This window comes from Sinocyclocheilus grahami, unplaced genomic scaffold (genome assembly GCF_001515645.1).
Source record: "Sinocyclocheilus grahami isolate Dianchi unplaced genomic scaffold, SAMN03320097.WGS_v1.1 scaffold936.1, whole genome shotgun sequence".
NCBI classification, from domain to species: domain Eukaryota; kingdom Metazoa; phylum Chordata; class Actinopteri; order Cypriniformes; family Cyprinidae; genus Sinocyclocheilus; species Sinocyclocheilus grahami.
In genome coordinates, this window is record NW_015506115.1 from 35,205 (window position 1) to 47,704 (window position 12,500).

The window sequence follows — 12,500 nt, forward strand, 5'->3', positions numbered from 1 at the left end:
CTGGGATCCTGCTCTAAAAAAATATTAAAAACGCAAAACACACCAGATGGGAATTCTTTGCTTTTCATTTTCTATAAGCAGAGTTAACAGATCCTGTTGTATTTTCTTGTAATTTATTAAAAGAAGGTACACCGCCATCTTGTGCCGACTAAACTGACTTGAACGCACCTGACATCGTAATTACGACTTGTCAACTCGTAAGTACGAATGTCCCAGGAGGACGTGAACGCAGCATTAGTATAGTCGTGCGTAACTTGTTGCATTAGGGGAATCGTAGTCTTTTGAGACCTTCATGCATAATGATGTGGGCACAATAAAACTACATTTACCAGCGACTACAACACACAACAAACATGGCGGTGCCGGAGCATCAGGAGCGTGAATCAGTGAATAGTAATATTAGCCAAGATAATGAAGGCAAAAAATCTGGTCCAATATCTTTCGTTTTTAGTAAAACATTAAGTAAGGTTAAAGCTGGCAAAGCGGAAGAGCGAGATTATTTAGTTGAAGTCGAAGGGAAAGAACTTAAAGGGTGAGTTGAAGGCTAACGTTAGCTAGGTTAGCTAATAATCTAACTGAAAGGAGTATGACATTGATTATTTATATGCTTCAACTCTTATGTGTCTGTCACTTCTACAGAACCAAACCGGTGGAGAAACCGAAGGAGCTGGTCATCCCGTTGATCCACAAGAACCGCTGGTACCGGCAGGATGCTGAGCGAGGGGACAAGAGCAGAGACCCGTCCCAGCAGGAGCAGGAGCAGGAGCAGGACACGGTGGAGTCTCAAGCCGTCAAAGAGCTCATCGAGGGTGTGTTGCTCGACTCTTATTCGTTCTGCTGGGTTCGGTGTGTTTCAAAACCTAGTAAGATGCCTACCTTACCTAGGGGGCATTCATTCATTAATGTAAAATGACCAGGAAGTTAAATTATCTATGGTATTATCTCGGAAGTACTATGGTAATAACACTGTACGTGAGTATTGTAACTATTCAATTCCATGGTATTTAGACAATTTTGACACTGTACTGTAAAACATGGCCTAAGATGCCCTTAAATGTTAAGTGTCACTAGGTTTTAAAACATAACCTTGTCTAATTGTGAGATGCCAGCTTTGCTTTAGGTTTTCAGTGGGTTTCCTTTGCACTTGTAGTGTGCTTCAAATCTTAGAAGTATATTGTTAAAAAAACACTCATTTTGATGTGTTGAGTAACATATTAAAGTACATGTAAAGTACCTGATTATAATTCTAACTGTAGTGTGTTTAGTAATACATATATGAAATATATTTTAAATGTACCAAATCGCAATGCCATCGTTACAAATATGTTATTACAAATATGCTTAAATACAAGTTTCATTAGAAATTAAATATGCTCAAATAGTCTGTCATTTCTACTAAAAGTATATTTTAGTTACCAAAAATGCTTGTTGGTGCATTCAACAGTATTGTTTAATCATATTTCAAAGATGATAGAATTATGAAATTACACATAAAGATGTACTAAAATGGGTCAAAAAAGCGATTTCAAGTTCAACTAATTGTTTAATATAAATGTAAACTATAATACCTTTTCATTTAATTGCAAATAACATACAGTTCAGGGTGTTGAAACATTACATTCAGTTTGCACTTGAGTATATTCTTTTAAAGTGTATTATTTCCATAATAAGCTTTTGTTTTTGTTTTGTTTTTTAAGTATGCTAAAGTGTACATCTTTTTCATAAGGGCTAATGGAATAATCCATGTGGTTCTATGCAGTAGTAGTTTGTATAGTATTTAAATCCATTGGTTATTCATTGATGTAATGCTTGACATGAAATGTATCATCAGTAATTCTCATAACTTAGTTGGTGTGGCAATAATGTGGCTTAGTGGTTATAGATAATTATAGATAGGACAGGTAAGCAGAAGATTGTAGGTGGAACCCTTTCTGTTACTGTAGTAAAAATGCCGCAAGTCAGTTTTGTACACGGAAGCATCTGCTAAAATGACGAATAATGTAATAGTTCTGTTTTAATGTCATCTACTACAGAGTCTCAAAAGCACCAGGAGAGATGGAAGAACGGACCGCAGATGGATCCGAACTTTGCCATTCCTCTTCTCATGCAGAACCAGGCCCCTCAGGGTTTTGAGGATGGAGACAAAGTCAATGTGGATTTGCGACCAGAGTCGGTAGGTTCATCATGATGGACACAAAAAATGGATGGAAGGACAGGCAGTCTGTTTTCAGCTGGTCTATCCAGCAATGAATGTTGGTTCTCAGCATGGAAATATGCTTTTTGGTCAAGTTACTTATTAAACACATAAAGGCTTTTTGTAAATACTTTGTCTCCTGAGAATCCTGCTCATAGGATACATTTTAGTGTTGAGTTCATCATAGCAAATTGTATTAAATTAAATGGGAAAATCTTGTAAAGCAGGATGAATCCAATGTGGATGAATCCAGGATGAATTCAGATCCAATGTGGGAATGAGTGTGAGGTTACACTGCAAGACGAAAAGGAAGTGTGCGCTACAGCCTAGTAGACCCTTATACAAGGACATGACTGGGACATTAATGTGAGTCACAATCATACAGATTTAACATTTTGTGAGTTCTGAGAGTTAAGAAATTCTCAGCATTAATGGTTCAAGAATTAAAAATAGCTCGTAGTATTCCGTTTTTGTACAGTTTGTCTAGCTAATGTTATAAGCTATTTGACTATAGATTAATAGCCAAAAGTTGATTGGGCTGTAGCGAAAACTGCAATTTTGTAATAGCCGAAACTGACAAGCCAATCGCAGAGTATGACAAGCAACCGCCACAATCGTGATGTTCACTTCTTTTTTTTTCTTTTTTCATGAGGCTTTACCCTTCTTGTTTTACACTTAATGCATGTGTATTGAATTTTCAAGAAGTTAATAATCATAACAAGAGTGAAGAGAGTAATATTTTTACACCAACTGGCTCATTTTACGTCATTAAGACTGTGTTCCATTGTGATTTGTACAGAGGTTCAGTAGATTTGCACTAAACCGAGAGAGAGAGAGATCGTCTGAGCATGCGCGATTACCTGCGTCTATCCTTCTTCAGGTCAAGTCATATATTTGTGAAAAAAACAAAACAGTTTGCCATCAGTTCTCAGAAGATGAAAGCGATATTTTTGTCACAGCATCCTTTCAGTTTTTAAAGGGATTTCCCATGACTGGCGTCAGTGCTGTTGAATGCATTGATTTTATATGAATTGAAAGAGCTGCAGCATTACAGGTAACATGTTGATCGTCGGTTGAGCCTTGTAAAGTGGTGCTCAAAGTTAAAGTAATTTCAACACCTTGTTTCAATTATCAATGAAACAACGTTTTTAAATGTATTAGTTGACTCACCCGTAATGACGGTCTCTTGCCTCCACCTCCTGGTGTAACAATTTAACTGCACTGACTGACAGCCTGTGTAAAATTAGCGTCACTGTACTGATACTGCTGAAATGTCAATTACACTGTTGTCCAGTCAGATTCGAGAATTGGCACTTACTATTATACATATATTAATATACCAGCGAGCTTAATTAGATAGATATAGACAGATATTGAGCCACTCAAAATGACTGCAATGGAAATTTCTTCACTGCGACAGCTCTAGTTGTTTAATAAGAAAAACAGCTAATATGCTTTGTCTATATACTATAATTCAAAATTTTGTGGTCAGCAAGATTTCAAAGTAGTATTTATTTGGTCAAAAATACAGCAAAAACAGTAATATTGTGAAATCTTTTTACAATTTAAAATATTGTGTTTGAATACGTTTTCTATTTGAATATATTTTAAAAAGTTATATTTTTCTGTGATAGTAAAGTTGAATTTTCAGCATCATTACTCCAGTCTTCAGTGTCACACGATCTTTTAGAAATCATTTTAATATGCTGAGTTGCTGCTCAAGAAACATTTCTTAATATGATCAATGTAAACAGTGAAAACAGTGGTGCTGCAGATGCTTAATATTTTTGTAGAAACCATGATACATTTTTTCAGGATTCTTTGATGAATACTTAGTTCAAAAGAACAGCATTTATGTGAATGCTGTAATGGGAAAGTAAATAGACTTTCAGGCTTGTTAATAAAGAACTATTCAAAAAAAATTGACCTCAATAAAAATCCCATTTTAGTATGCTAACTAATTTACAAGAGCAATAGCTGTTATTAGTACTGCACCACTTTGTGATTGCTGTATTTTGCTGCTAACGATACTGTGTGCAGATACAGATCTTTCAGTTTAAATTAATTCCAAATCTGGGTCACATGAGTGTGTTTGTACATGCTGAGGATTTCTAATGAAATGATATTTGTTGATTTGTGAAGTGTATTTTATTAAAACTCATTAGTGGTCTATCAGCGTATGTTGTGCGGCTGCTGGAGCTGTTGTCCAGTAATGGTGGCAAATGTGGTGTCAGCACAGGGCAGTTCAAGGTCATTGCACATGCAGTGCTCTTGTTGCATTTAGTGTGTGTGTGTGTGTGTGTGTGTATGTGCGCTCACGTGTAGGATAAGGGAGTGTCCTAATAAAATGAGTGATGAAGAACTCTCCTACAGCTTACTCTGCATAAACTCCCTCTCTCTCTTTCTTACTCGCACCTCCAGTGTCATTTTCTCCTGCAGTGTAAGTCCATCACTTGTAGATTGTTGTGAGAGCGCCAGCTACAGCCTGATTAGGATTTAACAAGCTCAAAGACATTGAGTAAATTTTACTCTGCCTGTCAAAGCGCTTGTATGTTCCAATGCATATAAAGAAGCTGTAATATTTCATCTAATTATCATCTTCTCTGTAGGTTGAGGTGTGTGTTTCTAATTAGTGTTTTGTGTCTGAATGTGGTTTTGATTGCTTTGGCAGTCTGTGCTTGATTTCTCTGTGGAGATGTTTGAGATGTGTACTGAATATACTATAGAGCTGATGTCAGTTCTGATTCAGTCCACAGATGCCGACTATGACCGTGTTCCTGTGGAGGCTTATGGGTTGGCAGTGCTGAAGGGAATGGGCTGGAAGCAAGGAGAGGGAATCGGACACACATTTAAACAGTAAGGACCTTTCTTTTTCCCCCAGTTAAATGTAATTGAAGTAATTCAAATGAGTGGAGAGAGAGAGTTTCTCCCACATGAGCACCACTTTAGCATGTTTCATCTTTGACCTCTGCAGTGTCTTTATATTTTCGTCACTGTTTTGTGTGATAAGCACTTTCTAATGCACGTGATTTTTGGCTCTCCGCAAGTCTTTTCCACTCATGTTTCCTTGTGTTGGGATTATTGTCCCGGCTGGAGACATCAATGATGTGAGATTATGATTTTATGTCAAATGCAATGAAGAATTATTTCAGACCGGCGGAGAGAATCTTTGGCGTGGACTGGCCGCACGCTTTTTAATCTTCTGTGCTTACGAGCCCATCTGTCTGAGTTTTTCCCCCCACTTAAATATGCTTTTAAAGACAAATAAAGATTAATATTTATTTGCCATGCAAATTAATTGCTTTCCAGATTGTGACATTGTTTCTAGTGAAACTGAATGTCCGGAGGGAAGTAATGTACTGCAGGGTAGTGCATTTAATTGCATGTATTTTATGGTGCATTATGATTTCACTGAATTGTTAAAGTGAGTTCTGATTTTTATGTGGTTTAATGTGCACTGATAAATTGTGTTCATAACTTTAAGTAAACAGGGTCAGTTTTGATTTCATGGTGTCTTTAAATCGAATGAGAAAAGTTAAGTATACAATTTGAGCTTGTGGGAAAACAAGCCGGTTGGGTTCAAGCGTTTAAACCCAAAACATCTTCAGCAAGGCTTTATTTTTCTGTAATCAGAAGCTGTGTGGTCTGGGATACATATTTCACACAGGCTGGTTTGCACATGTGCAACCGGTTTACACAAATAGTAATAAAAAAGCCATTTTAAAAATGTAACTATTTTTTACTCTTTTAAAAAGAAAATGTGTAATTTTATTTACCAGATCTTTATCAGTTAAAATGGTCCTTTCTGTCTATCAGGTCGTCTTAGTAAAGCTCACAAGGACAAAGAGAGAGAAAAAGAGCAGGAACAGCAGAGGGAACGAGAGCAGAGGATAAACAGCAAAGATGACAGAGGAAAGACGGATAGAGATCGAGAGAGGGGGAAGGACAGAGACCGAGATCAGAAGAAAAGAAAACACAGAGAATCAAGTGCAGACAGGTAAGACAGACACTCAAGAACACAGTATGTTGCATGTATATGTTATTGAATCTGTATTTAATTGCATAAACTTACTCTTCGTCCCAGAGAGAAGCCTCCTCCAGCAAAGGAGTCGCGGCCCTCACCTCCAGCCCCCTCATGGCTCCAAAGAGACCTCCATGTGCGTTTCATCGATAAAGCATTCAAAGGAGGCAAATACTACAACTCAAAGGTGCTTCTATTATAGTGAGCCTGGTTAGTTTCGTAAAGTATCTGTTTTTATGCTGAGAGATACTAAAGTGTCTGTATTGGTGTTTTGGAGGGAAACACACAGGATGTGTTCTTGTCTTCATAAATAAGCTGAACACATTTTGACACAAAATATTAGTATACATTTAAGTTTTTAATTTTTGAATTTGTTTCGTGTGTTTAGATGAGAGTGGAGGATGTCCTGACGCCCCACACCTGTGTGTGTCGTACAGAGGAGGGCCGACTGCTGGACGGTATGACACACTCTGACCTTGACCATTATAAGAGACATTTTAACAGTGAGGCTTTTTGGTCTAATAGCTGGTTGTAAGTTTTACTCATTTGTCTGTTTCAGATATTAGACAGAAGATGCTGGAGACCATTGTACCCAAGAACGACTCAGACTACATTATGGTGGTTCTGGGAGAACACAGAGGACAGGTATATAGATTTACGTGCTTGTGTAGTACAGCATGGCTCTGTGCCAAATCCTAGTGGGCTGCCTTCTTAGACAGCATTGTAAGCATCATAGACACACTCCTGACATCATGATAATACCCAAATTTGTTAATGTTAACTAAAACGATTAAATATCATTTTTAATTGAAATAAAGCTAAAATAAAATATAAATATCAGATGAGAAACTTAAAGGGGTCATATGATGCTTTTTTAAAGGTCATTATTTTGTGTATTTGGTGTAACAGAATATGTTGACATGCTTTAATGTTCAAAAAACATTATTTTTCAAATACTGTACATTATTGTAGGTCCTCTATGCCCCGCCTCTCTCAAACGCTTCGTTTTCTACAAAGTCCTTCCTTCCGACAAGCGCAGTCTGCTCAAATAAAGCTAAATAGAAATTTGTAAAAAAAATTATATAAGAAAATTAGTAAAACTTAAACTGAAATTAAAAATAAAATCTAATTCAGAATATTAATAAATACAACAATAACCCTGCTTACACCTCAGTTAGCCAAAGTAGGGCAGCATGACATTTACACACATTTATTCCAGTTCCAGAATGCACTGCAAAATCCCAAGATGGTGAATCAACATTTTATTCACTACTATAAATAGATCCACCTAATTAAAATGAAATATTTGTGTGTACCATGTATGCATCACCTTGGAGTATTACGTCTTTATCTTAGTAACATGTTAACGTGCCTTAGAAAGTAGCTGCCTATGTAGACAGCAAAGAAGTGCACTAGGGTTTAGACTCAAGCCCACACGTTATCTATCTTCTTTATGTATTTGTGGTCCACACTTATATTTTGTCACTCGCATAATCATTAAGTCTCATAATTTGTCATTGAATTATATCCATATGCGAAGATGTGCATTTCTGCTGTAGAATCATAATGCACACCTTATCCTGCAGGTGGGCCGCATCCTGAAGCGAGAACGAGAGAAGTGTCGAGCCATGGTTCAGCTGGACCGATACGAGGAGCAGGTGTTCACACTCGACTATGACGCCATCTGTCATTATGTGGGCGCAACAGAACACTGAGAAGCCAACCGGAAGCCACAAATCACCCTTTATCATCCCAACCCTGTTCTGATGACGACATTGGTTGTGATTGGCTGCTTTTTCCCTGAATTGATAGAGACCAACATATCAGATCAATTAAATTTTAATACAACCAAAACTTAATTTATTTAGCTAGTTGTGCTGTTGTATTTTTAAATGCAGGTTTAAACCCAAATGTGGAGTCATACTTGGACGCAGCTGCTGCTGTGCTGTGACAGTGGTACATCTGCATAATCGGATGATCTTAAAGCAACATAATATCCTGTTAGTAAGTCTGTCATGTTGCTAAATAAAAAAGTGACATGTTTTACTCTGTATAGTAATAATGAACATTTACGCAGGTCAGCAGTAGCATCAGTGTTTGAGTGTCTGCTGCTGATCTAGGAAGAAAATGAAATGACATTTCAGCCCAATGTAATTGCAGAAAAATCTCACTGCCAGTTCATTAGAATCCAAACACTTTTGAAACTCTGCTTTGGTTTCTTAGTCCAATAAAGATCTCAATTTGTTGTTTATGTACAAAGTTAAACACAAGCCACCTACAATTTCCACTCATGTTATCTTTTTAATAATAAAATGTAAAATTCCTTCAATATGCCTTTGACTTGATCTCTGAATTACTGAAGCATCACTCATCCATATAAACCGTACTACATCAAATGATACATTCAATTCTAAGGCCTCTAAATGATCAACTTGTCAAAACTTTGCTGAAAACAATGTTTGCGGTACACAATCTACTACGTGCCTTCAGTCATTTATTGATAGTTTTTAATTTTTAGAAAGTAAAAGGCCTTTTAGTATAATTTTAAACATGTCTTGGTATTGTACATGTCTTCTTTTGCTGTGAAATCTTTAATGATTCTTATAATGCAAATGTAAGAATAACTTTTATATTGCTATTAATATTTAAAAATGAACATTAATTGCACTTAAGCAACTTGGTTTTCTTATTTATCCATAAATCATTTTTTGAAAAAAAAATCATGTTCAAATGTATAAAATTTGATTTGAGGAACGTTTATTTGTACATTTCTCTGTCATCATTATATTGCATTGCATTATATTTTCCTCCACAATACAACTAGAGCTTTGATCATTAAACTAAACTAAACTTAAATATCTTAAGACATATCACATGGGAGATATAAAGTGACGACTGATAACGTTACTCAACAGTAAAACAACACACATGCAAACCTTTTAGACCTTTTTAGTATTTTGTCTAAAGTTCCAAAAAAATGTTACATTTAAAAAATAGATTTTTTTCTGACAATTATTTCATGTTAGGGTTTCATTTCATGTCCATTCAGATGATTCTAAACAAAAACACGATTCATAACTTACCGTACCTTTTTTTAAAAATTTTTTATAAAAGCCAAACCTCTGAATGCACCTTTAAACAAAAAGTTTATTTTGCAGGGAACAACATCACTATCTTAAGTAAAATGGCAATCGTTTATAAATTGTATAACATACAACACACTGTGTATTTACAAATGAATCTCTGTCCCAAATGTAAGAAAAACATTTCAAAAGCCTTTTAAAACAAATCATAAAGGCTTTACAGACACACGATTCCTGCTCAGTCGTCATCATCATCATCATCATCCTCTTCCAGGCGTCTTGTGTTCTCAGCGTTTGCTCTCAGGACAGCTCCAGGACTGGGGTACGGCCTCTGCTGGAACAGGGGTCCTGCCGCTGTGGTGTCCGCTCCGGTCTTTGCCTCATTGCGTTTGGGGAGACCAGTTGACCATAAGCCCCTAAAAACAACAGCACCACATATTGATCACGAACATGTACTTTATTACAGAAGCAACCTCTTTCCAGAGCTCATGTAAGTGCAATTTAAGTGCATTGCATTGTCATTTGTTGTATACTAAATATTTCTGCAACTTTAGTAGGTATCCAATGTAAGGCCCTATGATTTCCACAATGTGGAAAATACACTCATATAAAAACGGTATTTACTGTACAAAGTGGAATAAATCACTTTAATTGTCTTTGAATTTTAAACCTCAAACTACTGCCATTTAAATATTAAGTCTGCATGTTTTATGTCTCTGTAAAAGAACTCAACAGTTGTTGTCTAGCACGCATACTTGAAGCATGCATGACACTCGCTGTGTTTTCAGCGTCTGCCGTCTCATTATATGAGGACATGAATACATAAACTTTCAGTCACTTAATGAGCATTTCACCAATTAATTTGATAAACCTATTGTCTAATACACATAGAAACTCAAAAGATCTTCATTACAACTCTTTACTACAAAAGTTCTTCCATTTAACTTGAAGGCGACATTACATTCTAAAATAGTATTAAAATATTACAGTTGAATTAATAACAATAGTAATAAAGTTGATTAAAACTAAGAAATAATCAAATTTTCTTCTATTTTTTTCAATTTAAACCGTAAACCTCAGCAGCACTTTGCCAAATGATGAGAAACAACAAATGAAAGCATGCACTCATGATTTAGTATGTTTTAAGGGTCACTCAGTAAGATTAATACGCATGTGTATCTTACCGTGGTCAGACTGTTTCACGATGCCTCTTTTAGCGAGGCGCGCAAGTAAAGCCGGAGGCAGAGGCATCTGAAGAGAGAGTTAATCAGCAGTTACTCATCACAGTGTTGAAGAGCCGCGAGGAACCTTAAACTGCACCATCTGAAACTGCACTGACGGGATGCGGATTTCATATGCAAATAACGGACAGGATAATACACATGCAAAGTTATTAAGAAATACACGACGGCGACTGCATACTTTACCTTTATCACGTCCAGAAGCTTAGTTATGGTGTGAAGGTTTCAATGAAAAGCGCCTCAAGCGACTCCGGCGCACAACAATGACGTAGCGAAAGCGTGAAGTGACGCTCAGCTGAACATTTGCTTTTATTATAAAATAGATGATTCTTTTAGGAAATACACAAAGCATGTGGTGTTTTAACACGTTTAAAAAATAATGTAAACGTAACACTTGATGTTTTTAACGGCAAAAAAACGCTGTGAACTTAATTGTATGCCTTAATTCTTATGATTTTAAGGATGGTGCTATTTTTTGTCATAGTCTGATGATGAATTGGCACTTCGAAGTCCACACTATTAATTTAGTATTCTTTTCGGTAAGAAATTCCAAAAGTGGATTTGCTGATGTTTTTATTGTGTTTAGCAAATATGACCTACCTACCACATTAATGTCTGAATTATCATTACACGTCTCAATAAAAGAAATGCTTACAAACGATTAGATCTCTCCATTACTATAGATTTCCAGCAGACAGTGCTTCTCAGTAAATAATAAACCGTTTTCTTTTGAGAAAGCACTATTACATACATCTAGTTCCTGGCCTCTAAAGCTAAAACTTATTGAGAAATTGTTTTCAGATTATAAAATTAAGGGCTGGTTCATATGGTGAAGTTTTATATATAATAGAATTGCATCAGAAGTGTCGACTTTCTCTTGAGAACTATGCATAAAGAAATACAAATATCCGTCATTTAAATTTAAGTAAATATATGAGGCTAATAACCTCTGAATCGTTTTTCAGAAGCACAAGGTTCTCAGTACAATGTAACGCTACACCTAAAGAGGGAAAAGAAAGTGTCCATACAAAAGAGGGAGCTTTATTAACAAAACACACCAACAGAAACAAGTCTTTGTTGGACAGTCTACAGGAACAAGTGTCACATGTTGATAAGTGAGTGTTTAATGGCTGATATTCATCTCATTGTCCTCATCCTCCTCTGAGGAAAAAGAGGAGAAGCAGACTGGCTCGCACTCCAAGGTGCACAGGTTCACAAGACAGGCCGTCTGTGTGCTGCTGAACTCTGGGATTGCTACCAGGAGAACATCTTGTCCTTCAGGTCCTGAGATGAAAAATAAGACAAAAATTACCATACAAAAATATACTGGTACTGCATGGCCACACTTACACACAGTGCTGTGTTTAATATTAAATAGTCTCGTCTTCACCTGTGACTCGTTCACATTTGTAGCTTGGTGCGTTTCCGCTGAAGTACACATGAGGGCATTCTTCCATAATAAAGGGATCTTTCTGATAGAACGGGTAACAACCTTAAGGGTCAACAAAACATGTCAGAGCAACATTTTCAGAGTGCTTTATACAAAATAGTAATACAACAAGATATTCAAAAACTTCTAAATGAATATTTGTTCTTTTTATAAATTCAAATGATTTTAGGTCCTGAAAGAGTCATACTGAAGTGTTTAATATACTATTGAATACATTTTTTTTTTTAAAGCAGTAAAATATCTTCACAATACAAAGCCCTTAAAAGGACATGGCAATGGGAAAAAAGAGATGGAAGGAAAAATTATATATCAATGCTTTTTAATTTTCTCGCACAAGTTTTGTGAGTGAACAAAACGGGTGATGGAAATAATATGAGGTGGGAGGGAAAAAAGTTATGGAAGAGAACACAGAACCATTGAAATATAATTTTTCCTCCCATCTCATATTTTTTCCATCACCTCTTAGTGGCTCTGTATCAGAAAGTTAAAATTACAAAAAATAAATATTTTA

The 12,500-nt window shown here is 36.2% G+C and overlaps 2 protein-coding genes across 2 annotated transcripts in view; one reads left to right on the top strand and one right to left on the bottom strand.

The window, feature by feature from the left end:
- The first annotated feature begins 313 nt into the window (after nucleotides 1-313).
- Nucleotides 314-8,526, top strand: LOC107564457 (G patch domain and KOW motifs-containing protein-like). The gene is made up of 9 exons (XM_016249547.1): nucleotides 314-532; nucleotides 640-809; nucleotides 2,034-2,173; nucleotides 4,944-5,050; nucleotides 6,003-6,191; nucleotides 6,279-6,402; nucleotides 6,604-6,673; nucleotides 6,775-6,860; nucleotides 7,802-8,526. The coding sequence occupies exons 1-9, from the start codon at nucleotides 354-356 to the stop codon at nucleotides 7,928-7,930; spliced, it is 1,194 nt and encodes a 397-aa protein (XP_016105033.1). The 5' UTR covers nucleotides 314-353; the 3' UTR covers nucleotides 7,931-8,526.
- Nucleotides 8,527-11,579: 3,053 nt separating this feature from the next.
- Nucleotides 11,580-12,500, bottom strand: part of LOC107564458 (DNA polymerase delta subunit 2-like) — a 4,258-nt gene continuing 3,337 nt past the window's right edge. Inside the window, exons 9-10 of the mRNA XM_016249548.1 lie at nucleotides 11,930-12,031; nucleotides 11,580-11,823 (exon numbers count right to left, since the gene is read on the bottom strand). Of these exons, the coding sequence (XP_016105034.1) occupies nucleotides 11,663-11,823; nucleotides 11,930-12,031 (263 nt within the window). The 3' untranslated portion in view covers nucleotides 11,580-11,662. The remainder of the gene's footprint in view (nucleotides 11,824-11,929; nucleotides 12,032-12,500) is intronic.

Coding starts and splice junctions, on each gene's coding strand:
- LOC107564457 (XM_016249547.1), top strand. CDS start 354: ATGGCGGTGCCGGAGCATCAGGAGCGTGAATCAGTGAATAGTAATATT. Junction 2,174..4,943: donor TGGATTTGCGACCAGAGTCG/GTAGGTTCATCA, acceptor GTTCTGATTCAG/TCCACAGATGCCGACTATGA. Junction 6,674..6,774: donor GGAGGGCCGACTGCTGGACG/GTATGACACACT, acceptor TGTCTGTTTCAG/ATATTAGACAGAAGATGCTG.